Source organism: Colobus angolensis, unplaced genomic scaffold (assembly GCF_000951035.1).
Source record: "Colobus angolensis palliatus isolate OR3802 unplaced genomic scaffold, Cang.pa_1.0 Scaffold317, whole genome shotgun sequence".
NCBI lineage: Eukaryota > Metazoa > Chordata > Mammalia > Primates > Cercopithecidae > Colobus > Colobus angolensis.
The window spans coordinates 1,398,200-1,416,461 of NW_012116455.1; the positions used below are offsets into that span (position 1 = coordinate 1,398,200).

The 18,262-nt window shown below is 40.5% G+C and overlaps 2 protein-coding genes across 4 annotated transcripts in view; one reads left to right on the forward strand and one right to left on the reverse strand.

Annotated features, from left to right (window-relative positions):
- RNF115 (ring finger protein 115) overlaps positions 1 to 18,262 on the reverse strand; it is an 84,301-nt gene that overhangs the window by 7,026 nt on the left and 59,013 nt on the right. For both annotated transcript variants that reach the window (XM_011951280.1, XM_011951281.1), the window contains one exon: positions 239 to 310. In XM_011951280.1, coding sequence (XP_011806670.1) covers positions 239 to 310 — 72 coding nt within the window. The remainder of the gene's footprint in view (positions 1 to 238; positions 311 to 18,262) is intronic.
- Positions 15,009 to 16,039, forward strand: LOC105518325 (ribosome biogenesis protein NSA2 homolog). Of its 2 annotated transcripts, XM_011951279.1 has the most exons (2): positions 15,009 to 15,640; positions 15,834 to 16,039. In XM_011951279.1, exons 1-2 carry the CDS (start codon positions 15,120 to 15,122, stop codon positions 15,880 to 15,882), a joined length of 570 nt encoding a protein of 189 aa, XP_011806669.1. In that variant the 5' UTR covers positions 15,009 to 15,119; the 3' UTR covers positions 15,883 to 16,039. The 2 variants fall into 2 exon arrangements, with proteins under 2 accessions (XP_011806669.1, XP_011806668.1); XM_011951278.1 differs by having other exon boundaries at positions 15,009 to 16,039.

Here is an 18,262-nt window from a genome sequence, read left to right on the forward strand (position 1 = left end):
CCTGGCTAATTTTTTGTATTTTTGGTAGAGATGGGGTTTCACCATGTTAGCCAGGATGGTCTCGATCTCCTGACCTCGTGATCCGCCAGCCTCGGCCTCCCAAAGTGCTGGAATGCGATTATGGGTGTGAGCCACCACGCCTGGCCTATGCAGCTCTTTTTCTCTACTGCACAGAAATGACAGCACCTAAAATGATGTCACTCCAATAGAATAAGATAGAAAGCAATTAGTTACTTACCAGGAAAAAGGGTGTGGAGATCCAGGAATGGCAGAATTTGCAAAGAATCCTGCAAAGATGTGTTGTAGTATTCTGTTAGAGAAAAAAAGATTAGGTAAGACAACAGACTAATGAAAGTACTCTACAGATATCTATGGCTGCCTAATTACCAACTACTTCCCTAAACCAAAATGGTTTTTCATTGGCTATTACACAAGAGACAGCATCAGAAATCAGCCTGCCACACGGCGGTGTGCTATTTTGCTATTATGGCTATCTTCCTGAACTCTGCTATCTTATAGATTAATAGATTTTTGTGAATTAAGCTGGAAAGGGATCTGATGGTATGGTATAGTTTTTCAAACTATGTTCCTTGTATATCTGACACCAACATAAGGAAGGGTTAAAAGGGATGCCGAGCCAGTGGAATTCTGGACCCACCTCCCTTTAACAAGGGTAGTTCCATTTTTGTATGTTGTACACACTGGGTTTCTGAATAAGATATCATTTAATGGGTCCTTCAAAATAAAAGTTCAAGCAATAATTCTATTTTAAGGTTGTTTCAGATGATTATAACACAAACACATATAAACACACACATGCTTAGCATTTGTCTCTCTGAATACTTAAGATGGCACAGGTACACAGTTCTTTATACGAATTAGTCTTTGCTACCCAAAGAGATATTGGAGTGATGCCTCAGCAAAAGAAAAACCTGAAGAAATTGTTCCCCTAGATCTTCTGTGTTCTGGATGATATGTAATTTTTTTTTCTTTTTTGAGACAGAGTCTCGCTCTGCCGCCCAGGGTGGAGTGCAATGACATAATCTCGGCTCACTGCAACCTCTGCCTCTCGAGTTCAGGCAATTCTCCTGCCTTAGCTTCCCGAGCAGCTGGGATTACAGGCACCTGCAACCTCTGCCTCTCGGGTTCAGGCAATTCTCCTGCCTTAGCTTCCCGAGCAGCTGGGATTACAGGCACCTGCCACCACACCCAGCTAATTTTTTGTATATTTAGTAGATTTAGTAGAGACAGGGTTTTACCATGTTGACAAAGTTGATCTTGAACTCCTGACCTCGGCCTCCCAAACTGCTGGGATTACAGGTGTGAGCCACTGCGACCAGCAATGATATGCAATTTTAAGTCCCTGGTTCCCACTTTACTTATTAGGCCAATTAATGTAACAATGGCAGTAGCCAACATTAGACTTTCCCTGCTACTAAAGTTCAACAGCAGCTAACTGCACTATTCCGTTTGTTTGCTTGCCTTTTTGTATTATTTTTCATTATTTATTTTTAACTGATAAAAATTATATATATTATGGTATAGAACATATTTTGAAATATGTAAGCATTGTGGAATGACTACATCAAACTATCAACATATGCATTACCTCACAAACTTATTTACAACAATAACACTTAAAATCTACTCTCTTAGCAATTTTCAAATGTACAAAACACTGTTTTTTGTTTTTTTGTTTTTTTTGAGATGAAGTCTTGCTCTGTCACCCAGGCTGGAGTACAGTGGCACCATCTCAGCTCACTGCAAACTCTGTCCCCCAGGTTCAAGCAATTCTTGTGCTTCAGCCTCCCAAGTAGCTGGGATTACAGATGCGCACCACTATGCCCAGCTAATTCTTGTATTTTTAGTAGAGATGGGGTTTCACCATATTAGCCAGGCTGTCAAGTAATCTGCCTGCCTTGGCCTCCCAAAGTGCTGGGATTATAGGCATGAGCCATTACACCTGGCTGAAAACATTGTTATTAACTACAGCCACCATGTTGTACAACATATCTCTCGAACTTTTAACTGAAATTTTGTATCCTTCAACATCTCTGTAATCCACCCCCTCTGCCCCACAGTTCCTGGTAACTACCATTCTACTCTCTGCTTCTATGAATTCATTGGCTTTTTTAAAGAATGCTTCGTGTTGTTTTAAAAATATATCAAAAAATTATTTGATAATCGTCCCTTCAGTGTGGGCTGGACTTAGTGACTCACTTAACAATAGAATATGGCAGAATTGATCACCTGTGACTTCCAAGACAAGGTAACAAAGCGGGAGAAATGGCCAGGTGTGGTGGCTCATGCCTGTAATCCCAGCACTTCGAGGTGGGTGGATCACTTGAGGTCAGGAGTTCGAGACCAGCCTGGCCAACATGACTCCATCTCTACTAAAAATACAAAAATCAGCTAGGCACGGCGGCACCTGCCTATAGTCTCAGCTACTCAGGAGGATGAGGCAGAATCACTTGAACACGGGAGGCGGAGGTTGCACTGAGCCAAGATCATGCCATTGCACTCCAGCATGGGTGACAGAGTGAGACTTTGCCTCAAGAAAAAAAGGTGGTGGGGGGGGCGGGATGCGTAGTGCTTCCTCCTTTTACTTCTGGTGGATCAATCACTTGCTCTGGGAGAGTGCCATATCAAGCAGTCCTATAGAAAGGTCCATGTGATGAGGAACTGAGTACTCCTGCCACCAGCCAGAACAAACCTGCCAGAATATGTGTAAAGCCTAGTCACACCTATACTGCAGCAGTGGCCAACATCTTGACTATAAGCTCATGAAATCCTGGGCCAGAATCACTCAGCGATGCTACTCCCAACTGAACCTGTTCCTGACCCAGTGAATCTGTGAGATAATAAATATTTGTTTGTTTTAAGCCACTAAACTTTGAGATAATTTGTTATATGGCAATAGGTAACATACAGATTTTGATATCTGGATACACGTGCTACCATAATAAAGACCTAAAACGTGAGAGTATCTTTGGAACCCAGCAGTGGGGCAGAAGTTAAAAGGACTTTGAGGAGAGCATCAGTGAAGTTTGAAGAGCCTTGAAAAAAAACAGAAGCACTATGGCCTTTGAGGAAGTTAAAGGTGAGAGATTAAGAAAAGGCAAAAAAATCTTATTAGAAACTGGAGGGAAAAGGATCCTTGTTATATACTGGCAAAGCTGTTGCCTTACCATAACATGGAAAGTAGATGTTGCGGTCCACAAACTGGTTGATAATCTAGCTAAAGAGATTTCTACTTTTGAAAGTATCTCCTGGCTTCTTGTTGCTTATTTTAAAATGCAAAAGAGGGATAAATTAAAGGAAGGACAGACAGTTAAACAAAAAGGACAGAATTATATAATTCTGAGAATTCCCAGCATCTCCAGATTAGTAAATGACACTAAAATTAAGAAATGGATTTCAAGCGAAGATTAAATCCAAGGCACTGCCAAAAGACTGATTTCAAATGAAGCCAAGGATCAGACTATAACGATTCTTTGTTAAGACCTCAGAAAGGGCCGGGTGCAGTGGCCCACACCTACAATCTCAGCACTTTGGGAGGTCAAGGCAGGAGGATCACTTGAGGCCAGGAATTTGAGACCAGCCTGGCCAACATGGAGAAACCCAGCTCTACTAAAAATACAAAAATTAGCTGGGCATGGTGGCGCACACCTCTAATGCCAGCTACTCGGGAGGCCGAAACATGAGAATCACTTGAACCCCGAGGCAGACGCTGCAGTGGGCTGAGATTGCACCACTGCACTCCAGTCTGGGTGACAGAGTACGACTCTGCCACAAAAAAAAAAAAAAAACCCGCAACCTCAGGAAGATCTAAAATAGTATCTAAAGAATCATTCAGTTAGAAAATTGGACTAAGAAGTTTAAGGGTGTTACTGCTATAACAAACTACCACAAACTGGGTAGCTTAAAACAAAAGGAATTTATTTGCTCACTGATTTGGAGGGTGTCAGTAGGGTTAGTTCTTCCAGAAAGTTCTGAGGGAGATTATTTCCATGACTCTTTCCCAGCTTCTGGTGATGGTTGGCAGCAATCTTTGCCATTCCTTGATTTGTAGACGTTATGTCCCCCCAGTCTCTGCCTCTGTCATCACACGGTTTTCTTCTCTTTGTCTTCTGTGTTCATGTCCAAATTTCTAGCTTCCTCTTTTTTTTTTTTGAGGCAGAGTCTCACTCTCGCCCAGGCCGTAGTGCAGTAGGTGCGATCTTGGCTCACTGCAACCTCTGCCTCAAGGTTTAAGCGATTCTCATGCCTCAGCCTCCTGAGTAGCTGGGATTACAGGCATGGGCCACCACACCTGGCTAATTTTTGTATTTTTAGTAGACATGGGGTTTTACCACATTGGCCAGGCTGGTCTCGAACTCCTGACCTCAGGTGATCCTCCCACCTCGGCCTCCCAAAGTGCTGAGATTACAGGAGTAAGCCGCCGCACCCAGCCAATTTCTCTCCTTATAAGACTATCAACCATTGGATTAAGGCCCTTCCCGATCCAGTGTGATCTTATTATAACTTGACTACATCTGTAAAGACCTTATTTCCAAATAAGGTCATATTCACAGTGACCTTATCAGGGTTAGGACTTGAACACAGCTTTTTGGGGGACACAATTCTACCCAATACAAGTGGTATCCCTCAGCAATCCCAGCAGAAACCCAAGGTGGAAAAAGCCTAATTAGAAGAGATTGGTGGACGTGGCTTTTGCCTAATGGCATGAATCCCAGTGAGATTCACAGGATACTCGAAGTTTTAAAAAGAAACACTGACAGCTTAAACTGAAAGGTGGAAAGACAGTACAAAATGAAAACAGGTCTCTGGGCCCTCAAATTTCTACCGGCAAGAAGCATGCTAAGAAAGCTATGCAGCTACAAATATGAACTATTTTTAATGGAAAAGAAAGGATGACCAACAAGGTGGACTCCAGAGTCACAGAGAAGAACTCCTGGGCAGAAGCAGAAGTCCTAGTCAAGGAACTTCCGACATTTGTCTAGACAACTATCAGAATTGCTATGAACCAGCAATTTCTTTGTGCCGCCATTTTTCCCTTTTGGAAGAGGAAATCTTTATACCTGTTCAGAATCACTGCCTGTCCACATCACTGCATGTTGGGTGTGTGATAGGTAGATAACTTGTCTCTTTAGTTTACAGGTCTTCATATCAAAAGGAACTGTGCCTGAGGAACTACACCCAAGAAGCCACACTCACACTTGGACCTAGTTAAAGGACAGCTACCTGTATTTCAAGCTGATGCTACAGAAGAAGGAAACTTTTTTTTGATAGCTCTTGGGAGGAAGAAGTGTAAATAATTTGTGGCTAGAGGGCAAACTGGTGATTTTAAAACACATCCATGAATTCTTTAGAGGTGGAGCTAATTCTCTTCTCCTTGAATGTGGGCTAGACTTAGTGATTTACCTCTTACAGACAAAATGCAGCAGAAATGACAGTGTTTGACTTCCAAAATTAGGATATAAAAAGGCATTATGGGTTTTTTTCCTTCTTCCTCTATCATTCTCTTGGATCAATAACTCCAAGAGAAGCTAGCTGCCAAGTAATAGGGACATTCAAGGAGCCCTATGGAGAGGCCCAGATGGTGAGGAACTAAGGCCTCCTGCCAACAGTCATGTGAGTGAGCCATCTTGGAAGTGGATCTTCCAGGTCCAGTTAAGTGTTCGGATGACTGCAGCCACAGCTGACATGTTGATTATAACCTCATGAAGCCCTTCACCAGAACCACCTAGCTAAACTGCTCCCAAATTCCTGACCCTCAAAAATAGTGAGATAATAAATATTGTCATAAGCTGTTAAATTCTGGGGTAATGTGTTACACAGCAATAGGTAACTAATATATATCCACCTATTTGCCAGTGACAAGAAGGGCAAATTATCACTGCTTAAACTGATCAATAAATGGTAATAATCAAGTGTGAGAGATAGCCTAGTTCTTGAAGCTGTTAAAAGTCAATCCTATAGGAATGCTTGGAATTACGAGGAACAATTCACCAGCAGCTGATGAGCCGATGATTCCTCTTTCTTGGCTGCTTACTCTCTGGAAGTCAGATGTTAGTCCCATATTTTTGCAGCAGTAACAGAGACTGCTCAGGGTGGCTCCAATGCATATGAGCTGTTGCTCGGAGAACAATAGTTCATAGAGTATTTACAATGAATTTTGTTTATTTAAAAAAAAAAAAAATCTTTTCTTAAAAAAAAAAATCTTTTCTTGTTAAAGCTAAATGTCTGGGAAGATGTGGAGGGAAGAAAGACAGTGTATATATTTAATTTTAGAAACTTACATTAGAGAAAAATCAACCTACTGGGTCTGGAAGGGAAGTCACATGCTAAAACCAGGTAAGAGTCTTCACATAGTTTCCAGAGCTGTACTCTCTCTAGGTTTTCCTCATACTTCCCAGGCTGTTTCTTCTGAGTTTCCTTTGCTTATTCTTATCTTCCAAACTTCTAAGTTTGGAAGGCCCAGGCCTCCATTCTCTGAGCTCTGCTATCTCCTATCTTGACTTCTTTGACCATTTTATCCAGCTTTATAATTTTAAATACCATATATAGGCCACAACTCCCAAATTTTATCTCCAGCCAAGACCTCTGCCTACTCAACATTTCCACTTCTGTAATAAGCACCTCAAACTTATTATGTCCCAAACTGAATTAACTCTTAAATATTTTCCTCCAAACTTACTCCTCCTAATGTTCCCCATGTCAGCAGATGGTGGCTCCATTTTTCTTGTTTTCAGGCCAAAAACCTTGATGTCATAACTCTTCTTTCTGTTACACCCCATATCCAATCTGTCAGTAAATCCTATTATGAATATTGCCAAACTGCATCTGAAACCAAACCATTTTTCACTACTCTCACCCAAACCACTGATATCTCTAGCTTATATGAACGCAATAGCCTCTTAGTTTCTCTGCTGTGTCTTTGCCTCGCACACCTTGCAGCCCCCCATTTTATTTTCAGCACAGCAGTTACAGCAATCATTTCAAGATATAAATGACACCTAAATTCTCCACTGGAATAGAAGCTCTTATAATTGCCAACTAGGCTTCATATAATCTAATACCCACCTCCCCATTCCTACTCCCATCAATTTCTCCTACCATTCCCCTCACCTTCTCTGCCCTACATTGGTCTCTCCTTGTCTGTACATCCCTACACTTCCTTGGTGTCTATTCAGATACTTTCTCAATAAGACATTTGCTGACCATGCTCTTTTTAAAACTTCACTTCCCCCATATTCCCTATCTCCCATCCCTGCTTTTCTTCCACCATAGCACTTACTACTGCTTAACATTCTGTTTATTTTGATTGTCTATCTCTCCCCATTAGCATTTAAGCTCCACAAAGGCAGTCATTCTTGACTATTTATTGACTACTGTATGCCCAACATCTGGCACATAGTAATACACAATGTCTGTTGAATAAATTAAGAGACCTCTTATGGGGCCAGGCAAACTGGCTCACACCCGTAATCCCAGCACATTGGGAGGCCAAGATGAGAATACAAGACCAGCCTGGACAACATAAGGAAACCCTATCTCTACAAAAAAATTTTAAAATTAGCTGGGCCTAGTGCTGCACACTTGTGGTCCCAGATGCTTAGGAAGCTGAGATGGGAGGATCACTTGAGCCCAGGAAAAAATTAATTAATTAAGAAACCTCCCCTAGATGGGCTCTGATGTAGTTTGGCTGTGTCTCCACCCAAATCTCAACTTGAATTGTATCTCCCAGAATTCCTACCTGCTGCGGGAGGGACCCAGGGGGAGGTAATTGAATCATGGAGGCTGATCTTTCCCATGCTATTCTTATGATAGTGAATAAGTCTCATGAGATCTGATGGGTTTATCAGGGGTTTCTGCTTTTGCTTCTTCCTCATTTCTCTTGCCGCCACTATGTAAGAAGTCCCTTTCGCCTCCCACCATGATTCTGAGGTCTCCCCAGCCATGTGGAACTATAAGTCCAATTAAAGCTTTTTCTTCCCAGTCTTGGGTATGTCTTTATCAGCAGTGTGAAAAAGGATCAATACAGTAAATTGGTGCCAGGAGTGGGGCATTGCTAAAAGATACCCAAAAATGTAGAAGTGACTTTGGAACTGGGTAACAGGCAGAGGTTGGAACAGTTTGGAGGGCTCAGAAGAAGACAGGAAAATGTGGGAAAGTCTGGAACTTCCTAGAGACTTGCTCAATGGCTTTGCCCAAAATGCTAATAGTGATGTGGACAATAAGGTCCAGGCTGAGGTGGTCTCAGAATGGAGATAAGGAACTTGTTGGGAACTGGAGCAAAGGTGACTCTTGGTATGTTTTAGCAAAGAGACTGGCAGCATTTTGCCCCTGCCCGACAGATTTGTGGAACTTTGAACTTGAGAGAGACGATTTAGGATATCTGGCAGAAGAAATTTCTAGCAGTAAAGCATTCAAGAGGTAACTTGGGTGCTGTTAACCAGTTTTATAAGGGAAGCAGAGCATAAAAATTTGGAAAATTTGATCCCTATGTGATAGAAAAGGAAAACCCATTTTTTAAGGGGAAATTGAAGCCAGCTGCAGAAATTTGCATAAGTAGCAAGGTGCCTAATGTTAATACCCAGGACCACAGGGAAAATGTCTCCAGGCCCTGTCAGAGACCTTCACGGCAGCCCCTCCCATCACAGGCCCAGAGGCCCGGGAGGAAAAAGTGGTTTCATGGGCTGGGCCCAGGGTCCCCGTGTTGTGTGCAGCCTAGGGACTTGATGCCCTGTGTCCCAGTTGCTTCAGCCACCATAGAGCTTGGGTTGTGGCTTCAGAGGGTGCAAGCCCAAAGCCTTGGCAGCTTCCCTGTGGTGTTGAGCCTGCGAGTGCACTGAAGACAAGAATTGAGGTTTAGGAACCTCCACCTAGATTTCAGAAGATGTATGGAAACACCTGGATGTCCAGGCAAAAGTTTGCTGCAGGGGCGGGGCCCTCATGGAGAACCTCTGCTAGGGCAGTGCAGAAGGAAAATGTGGGGTGGGAGCCCCCACACAGAGTCCCTACTAGGGAACTGCATAGTGGAGCTGTGAGAAGAGGGCCACCATCTTCCAGATCCCAGAATGGTAGACCCACCGACAGCCTGCACCATGAGCCTAGAAAAGCCACAGACACTCAACACCAGACAGTGAAAAGCAGCAAGGAGGGAGGTTGTATCCCGCAAAGTCACAGGGGTAGAGCTGCCCAAGACCACGAGAACCCACCTTTTGCCTCAGCATGACCTGGATGTGAGACTTGGACTCAAAGATGATTTTGGAGCTTCAAAATTTGACTGCCCCGCTGGGTTTCGGACATGCATGGAGCCTGTAACCCCTTTGTTTTAGCCAATTTCTCCCATTTGGAATGGCTATATTTACCAAATACCTGTACCTCACTGTATCTAGGAAGTAACTAGCTTGCTTTTGATTTTACAGGCTCACAGGCAGAAGGGACTTGCCTTATCTCAGATGAGACTTTGGACTTTGGACTTTTGCATTAATACCTAAATGAATTAAGACTTGGAGGGACTTATGGGAATGCATGACTGGTTTTGAAATGTGAGGACATGAGATTTGGAGGGGCCAGGGGATGAATGACATGGTTAGGTTGCCGCCATGTTAGAAGTGCCTTTAGCCTCCCACCATGATTCTGAGGCCTTCTCAGCCATGTGAAACTGTTAAGTCCAAATAAACCTCTTTTTCTTCCCAGTCTCAGGTATGTCTTTATCAGTCTTGTGAAAACAGATTAATATAGGCTCCAATCAAATGTATCTTGAAAGATATATACAATCTATTAAGATAAAAAATATTATAAAATGTGTAGTATAATCAATTCAATTTCAATTATATAGATGTAATTATCATATATATGTATTTAAAAAGGTCTACAAGATTATACATCAAGGTGTAACTATGGCTATTTCTGGATAAGGTTGTCTTTTTATTCCATACCAAAAAAAAAATTTTTTTTTAATAAGAAAAAAAAAGTTAACAACCAAAAAAAGTCAGTTCTCAAAATCTGAGATGTGATCAGTGGTCAGAAAACCATAGTCCAAGAACCTAGGGTTAACTTCAGAAGCACATATTCTCTAGGTAGGAAATCTTAAAACATATTCTTTACACAGCCATAATAAAGAACAAAATCATGTACTTTGCAGCAACATGGATATAGTTGGAGGTCAGTAGCCTAATAAGCAAGTTAATGCAGAAAACAGAAATACCACATGTTCTTACTTATACATGGGAACTAAACATTGGGTACACAGGGACACAAAGTAAGGAATAATAAACACTGGGGATCACAAAACGGGAGAGGGAGGGAGAAGGGCAAAGGTTGAGAAACTATCTATAGGTACTATGTTCACTGCTTAGGTCATGGGATCATTATAAGCCCAAACCCCAGCATCACACAATATACCTATGTAATAAACCTGCTGTTCTGTGAGTTACTAGGAGAGCAAATTTTAAAAAATTAAAAAATTAAAACCAAATCTGTACATGTACCCCCTGAATTGAAAATAAAAATAATAAATTTTAAAAAGAACGTATTATTTAGGTGGGACAGCTTCTTGGAAGTAATGTACCCTACAAAGCGAATCGGAAACAGCTTACTGCTAACTAAAATCAAAGAGGCTTCCTTTATATAGCCAGGAAGGAGACTAAACCACCAGGCTAAAATGTAACAAAGAACCAAAAGAGTAAAGCACAACAAAATAAAAATGGGGCTGGGCGCAGTGGCTTATGCCTGTAATCCCAATACCTTGGGAGGCTGAAGCAGGAGGATCACTTGAGGTCAGGAGTTTGAGACCAGCCTGGCCAACATGGCAAAACCCTGTCTTTACTAAAAATACAAAAAAAATTATCCAAGCATTGTGGCTCATGCCTGTAGTCCCAGCTACTCGGGAGGCTGAGGCAGGAGAATTGCTTGAATCTGGGAGGCAGAGGTTGCAGTGAGCTGAGATCACACCACTGCACTGCAACCTGGGAGACAGAGTGAGACTCCCTCTCAAAAAAACAAAAAACAAAAAAACAAAACAAAAACAACAAAATAAAATAAAGATGGGTTTTAATGTAATAAGTGCAGACTAATGGGTGGTAATCTCTATTACTTGTCTGGAAAATATGAATGTGCTGGTGTTGACCAAATACAAAGGAAAAAAACCTAACAAGCATTAATACTTTACTGTCCTAAAAAATTATTTGAAGTGAAATATGAGTAATTCCTTAGCATTTATCACAACCTGAATGGAATTTCTCTTAAAGATCATGCAATTTCCTTGCTGATTCTATATGTACCAAACCACCATCTGATTGCTTTTGATTTCTTGATATCTGAGAAATTCACAGAAAACAGTATGCTAACAAACAAGTGAGTTTTGGAGTCACTGAAACAGAATACCCTCAGTTATAAATGTATAAATTAATCTTCTGACACAGGTCAGATGCACTTAAAGTCAGATAAGATGAGCTAGTCTATTCAAGACCTAATTAACTATTATTCAAAAGCTGCAGATTAGAGGATAAAGCACATACTTTAGGGACACTGAATAAATATTTGCAGAATGAATGAACAACGTGAGATTTCCCTGTCTTTGTGTTACTAAAAAACTTTTACTCATGCCAATGAAAAAGTCAAAGAAAATGGATCTCATTTCAGGGAAACTTACTAAGTTGGTGTGAGGAACACACTAATAATCCCACAAAGGCTAATCTCTGATACCTGATTTCTTAAATACAAAGTACTCTTTTTCTTGAAATGGAGTCTTGCTCTGTTGCCCAGGCTGGAGTACAGTGGTGCGATCTTGGCTCATTGCAAGTGATTCTCCTGCCTCAGCCTCCTGAGTAGCTGGGATAACAGGCAACCACTACCATGCCTCGTTAATTTTTGGATTTTTAGTAGAGATGGGATTTCATCATATTGGTCAGGCTGGTCTGGAACTCCTGACCTCAAGTGATCCACCCACCTCGGCCTCCCAAAGTGCAGGGATTACAGGTGTGAGCCACCGCAGCCAGCCATTAAATACAAAGTACTCTGTTTACAGTTAAACCAGTAAAATGAACAGGAAACTGAGATGTAGCCCATGGAGACCATAAATGGAATACCCATATGTTCCTTCTCAAAGCAAGAGGACAAAACTGTTATCAGGAAGAAGCCATGCTAAAGTTCAATCAATTTTTTAAAATTTGTAAAACATGAAATTGTACTTTCAAAACATACAGTGGCATCATAATGATAATTACTGTAAAGTAACAACCATATGGAACAATCTGAGCAGGCCTGCTAAGTAGGTATAGTAATAGGCCCCAAAGATATACTGTGTTTATTTATACTTCTATGAAAGAAAAGAGAAAAGAGACTGAATTAAAAATTTTCAAGTTCTATTCACTGATATACTGGTGCCTTGGAAGGAAAGTTTCTGAGAAAATTAGGGAAATGCTTAATTCTTTGGTTAAAAAATAAGTGAGAAGGCTACTTAATTTTAAATTTTTGACTTATACTAAACAGTTATACTAAAATTTTTCAGTATAAGTAAACAGTTAAAAATCTCACCAAATACAAACACTTTCATGTTTGCACTATCCTGGCTCCAATATTTAACTGCCTTTATACTCTTAGACAATTTACCTAAACTCTCTGTGCCTCAGTTTCTCTGGTAAAATGGAGATATTCACAATACCTTCTTCACAGGGTTATAGTGAGGATTAAACAAATGAATACCTGTAAAGCATTTAGACTAGTTTCTGGCACGTACTCTTAGCTATTACTACTACTAATTTATATTTTTTTATACTTTTTAGAGACATAATTACAATTATCCACTTACTTAAAACAAACACGTTTAGTAGGCACTATAAAACTGATACTGTGCTAGAAGCTGAGAACACAGAGATAAATAAAACACTACCCCACACTATTAACCCCAGAAGTAACTGAAAAGACTGTAATAGATCTAGTTCTCAAAAGATACCAGGTCCAGATGGAATTACAGGTAACTTGTATTAAACCTTTAAATAATAGGTAATTCCTGTGTTATTTAAACTATTTCCAAGCATAAGAATACAGCAAGTTTTCCCAGTTCTTTTTATGCAACTAATATAATCCTGACACCAAAACTTGATAAAGAGACTCACCCTCTTTTGAATAAATGTAAAAATCCTTAAAAAAAAAAAAAAAAGATAAGGAACAAATCAACTCCAATAATGTATTAAGAGACTCCAGCCTGAGCAACCTAGTCTCTACCAAAAATTGAAAAATTAGCCAGGCGTAGTAGTACATGCCTGTAGTCCTACCTAGTTCGTAGGCTAAAATGGGAGGATTGCTTGAGCCCACCAAGTTTGAAGCTGTAGTGAAACATGATCTTGCTACTGCATTCTAGCCTGGGCAACAAAGTGAGACCCTATTTCCCCAACCTCCGACCCCTAAAAAAGAGAGATTAGTGCTCCCTGACAAAGTAGCTTGAATAGAAACACTAGAAAACATTAGAAAACATACGTATTAATAAAATGCATTAACTGTTTAAGGGAGAAAAACTCTAAGGTCATTTTGACAGGACTGCAAAGGGCATGTGACAAAATCATTAGTCGTTCTTAATTAAAAGCCCCTAATAAATTATGAATAAAATTAAACTTTCTTAGTGTGATAGTGCATATATTAGGAACTAAAAGCAAACATGTTTAACAAAGAAACACTAATTCATTCTCACTGAAGTCAGGAAAAACACAATGATGCCTATATTAAACAACTTTGTTTTGGTAATATGGTCAATATAACAGATAAGAAAAATAAGAAGTACAAACATTGGAAAGAGAAACACAATCAATATTTGAGGATGATACGAGTGCTAACTAGAAAACTAAAGAGAATAAAATGAAAAACTATTACAATTAATAAGAGAATTCAATTAAGTAACAAGATGAAGGGTAACAAAAAGTTTGCCAGCAATAATCAGTTAAAAAGTTAAACCAGCCGGGCACGGTGGCTCAAGCCTGTAATCCCAGCACTTTGGGAGGCCGAGACGGGCGGATCACGAGGTCAGGAGATCAAGACCATCCTGGCTATCACGGTGAAACTCTATCTCTACTACAAAATACAAAAAACTAGCCGGGCAAGGTGGCAGGCATCTGTAGTCCCAGCTACTCGGGAGGCTGAGGCAGGAGAATGGCATAAACCCAGAAGGCAGAGCTTGCAGTGAGCTGAGATCCGGCCACTGCACTCCAGCCCAGGCGACAGAGCGAGACTCCGTCTCAAAAATAAATAAATTAATTAATTAATTAAAAGTTAAATCAAACTATGAAACTTGACTGAAAGATGAAAAGTGCCCTGTATCTTCTACTCAATTGGCTGCAAACCTAAAACTGCTCTAAAAAAGTCTGTTTTTAAAAAGAAAGAAGGGAGAAGAAGGAAGAAGGAAAAAGAAGGAAGAGGAAGAAAAGAGAAGGAAGAAGAAGATGGAAGAGGGAAGGAGAAAGAAGAAAAGGGAGGAAGAAAAAGGAAGGAGGAAAAAGAAAGGAAGGAGGAGGAAGAAGGAAGAGGAGGAAGAATGAGGAAGAATGAAAGAGGAAGGAGGAAGAAGAATGCAGGAGGAAGAAGAAGGAGAAAGGAAGAAGAAGAAGGAAGAAGGAAGAGGAAGATAGAGGAAGAAGAAAAAAGAACCAAATAAACTGAGACCATGAGCCATAGGTCTGAGAAGTTTCAATATTACTAAAACGTACAGGCTGGGCACAGTGGCTCACGCCTGTAAACCCAGCACTTTGGGAGGCCGAGGCAGGCAGATCACCTGAGGTCAAGAGGTCGAGACCAGTTTGGTCAACACGGCGAAACCCTGTCTCTATCAAAAATACAAAAATTAGCCAGGTGTGGTGGCGGACGCCTGTAATCCCAGCTACTTGGGAGGCTGAGGCAGGAAGAAATGCTTGAATTGGGAGGCAGAGGTTGCACTGAGCCGAGGTCACACCACTGCACTCCAGCCTGGGCAACAGAGCGAGACTTTGTCTCAAAAAAACAAAAAAGCCTTTCCTGTCCCGGCCTGCATGGTGTGGGCTTGTGGGTCTTTGAGACCTGAAAATTGAGAGCGTTTTCGCACCCCAGGGGCTGCTTCTGGTGGTTCTGCAGCCATCACCATGCCACAGACTGAATACATTGAATTACACCATAAAAGCTATGGAAACCGTTTGGATTACCATGAGAAAAAGAGAAAGAAGGAAAGTCGAGAGGCTCATGAATGTTCAAAGAAGGCAAAGAAAATGACTGGTCTGAAGGCTAAGCTCTACCATAAACAGCACCATGCTGAAAAAATACAAATGAAAAAGACTATCAAGATGCATGAAAAGAGAAACACCAAACAAAAGAATGATGAAAAGACTCCACAGGGAGCAGTACCTGCCTATCTGCTGGACAGAGAGGGACAATCTCGAGCTAAAGTACTTTCCAATATGATTAAACAGAAACGAAAAGAGAAGGCGGGAAATTGGGAAGTCCCTCTGCCTAAAGTACGTGCCCAGGGAAAACCAGAAGTATTAAAAGTTATTCGAACAGGAAAGAGAAAGAAGAAAGCATGGAAGAGGATGGTTACTAAAGTGTGCTTTGTTGGAGATGGCTTTACAAGAAAACCACCTAAATATGAAAGATTTATCAGGCCAATGGGCTTGCATTTCAAGAAAGCCCATGTAACACATCCTGAACTGAAAGCCACCTTTTGCCTACCAATATTTGGTGTAAAGAAGAATCCCTCATCCCCACTGTACACAACTTTGGGTGTTATTACCAAAGGTACTGTCATTGGGGTAAATGTGAGCGAATTGGGCCTTGTGACACAAGGAGGCAAAGTTATTTGGGGAAAATATGCCCAGGTTACCAACAATCCTGAAAATGATGGATGTATAAATGCAGTCTTACTGGTTTGACAGCAATTTCATATATAATTATCGAGGACTACACACCAACTGAAAAAACTGCCATTACTGTGATGTTTCTGAATACTACCAAACAGCCATACATGTCTGCAATGAAGAGACTTATTAAATTGTAAACATTAAAATGGTCCTGTTTTTGAAAAAAAAAAAGAAAAAAAACTCAAAGTACCAACTGTCCCCAAATTAATATATAAATTCAATGCACTTCCAATCAAAATCCTAATGATTGGAAAAAGGGGCAGAGATTGAAAAACTGCATCTAAAATCCATTTGGAAGGGTAAACACAAACAAAGCATTAATAAACTTGCAAACAAACTAAGATTTTTTTTTTTTTTTTAAGAAAAGAAAAATAATGAGGTGGACCTTCTCTACCAGTTTTCAGATCACAGTATAAAATCACAGTGCGTACACCAGAATGGTACATGAATAGAATACAAAAATAAAGATCTACAGCACATAACAGAGAATCCAGAAAGAGAAAGGTAAGTATGAAAATGTATACATAATAAAGGTGACATTTCAAATCAGATATGCTATATATTATGCTGTAAATAACTGGATACGCATATGAGGGGGATTAGATCTTTAACTCAAAAATACACAAAAATACTCCCCACCCACCAGAGATTTGGGCATAACGCCCAATCAGGGCCAGAAACCTTCCACAAAAGTCGATGGATGGGCACGCCTGTAATCTCAGTACTTTGGGAGGCCGTGGATGGATCACTTGAGGTCAGGAGTTCAAGACCAGCCTGGCCAACATGGTGAAACTCCATCTCTCTTAAAAATACAAAAAAAAAAATAGCTAGGCATGGTGGCATGAGACTCTAATTCCAGCTACTCGGGAGGGTGAGGCACAAGAATTGCTTGGATCTGGGAGGCAGAGGTTGCAGTGAGCTGAGGCCACACCACTGCACTTCAGCCTGGGCAACAGAGCAAGGCTGTCTCAAAAAAAAAGAAAAAAAAGTTGACAGATGGACATATCCTCTAGGATGAATCCTCCATAATTCCTGTAAACTTGGAGCCACCACCGGTTATCTTTCATTTCACAAAGAGAGAGCCATCATGATAACACAGGAAAGCAGATTTGAGAGAGAAAGAATGATAGACAGATGAACATAACATATTGACTGACCATCTAGATCCACCTATAGACTTCTAATTTACATCAGTGCTTCTCAATGTCACTCCTAGGAAGTGATTTAGAAATCCAAGGGAGCAGTTTTGCTAGTCACAATAAATGGTAGGTACCATTCACATTTACTAAGCAGGAAAAATGAGTGCTAGCTACCCTGAAATAAACAGAAGGACAGCCAGGCCCAATAAAGAACTGTCCGCCAACCTGCATATTCTGAACATTTTGCCTGGACATTCATTTGGTGACAAACTACCTACAATTAACTGAAACTAAATAAAGCTCCATTCTACACATAAACACAAATTATTTTCCATTTGGTTTTAATATATACTGAATTTTCCAGGGATGTAACTACTGTGAAAACTGACGGAAGTTTATGCTTCCCCACAAACCCCAGAAACTTCCTAAGAGTTCTTCACCATTTTGAAAAGTCATAACATTGTACCAACAATGCTTGTGGCAGATGAACTGTAAAATATAATCCTCTTGTACTGTTTGCATTTGTAGCTATCATCTTAATGATTCTATATACAGAAACAAGCACCTAACTATTCATTTTGTCTCCCATAATAGTTATGGCTAGGCATTTATACATTAAAACACATATATTCATATATTATTTTTATTTCTCCTTTATATTAATTGGAGAACTGTGTATATATATATGTATATGTGTTTTTATTATGTTTTATTGCTTATATTATCAATGAATTTCTAATCAGAATAGTAGAGGGCATCACAATACAATTGTTATAATAGGGAGATGTTGGGTCTGATATAGCTAACAACCATTTGAGCTATGTGAGCCAATACATTCTAGTTTTTCGGGTTTTTTTGAGACAGAGTTGTGCTCTGTCACCCAGGTTGGAGCAATCTCAGCTTACTACAACCTCCACCTCCCAGGTTCAAGCGATTCTCCTGCCTTAGCCTCCCAAGTAGCTGGGATTGCAGGCATGTGCCACCATGCCCAGCTAAATTTTTTTAATTTTTAGTAGAGATGGGGTTTTGCCATGTTGGCCATGCTGGTCTTGAACTGGCCTCAAGTGATCTGCCCACCTCGGCCTCCCAAAGTGCTGGGATTACAGGCATGAGCTACCGTGCCTGGCCACCAGTAAGTTTTTTCTTAAGTTATATTAAATTGAATTTCTATCACTTGTAACCAAAAAGAGTTCTAACATAACCATAAAAAGCATCAAGAAAATATAAAAATTA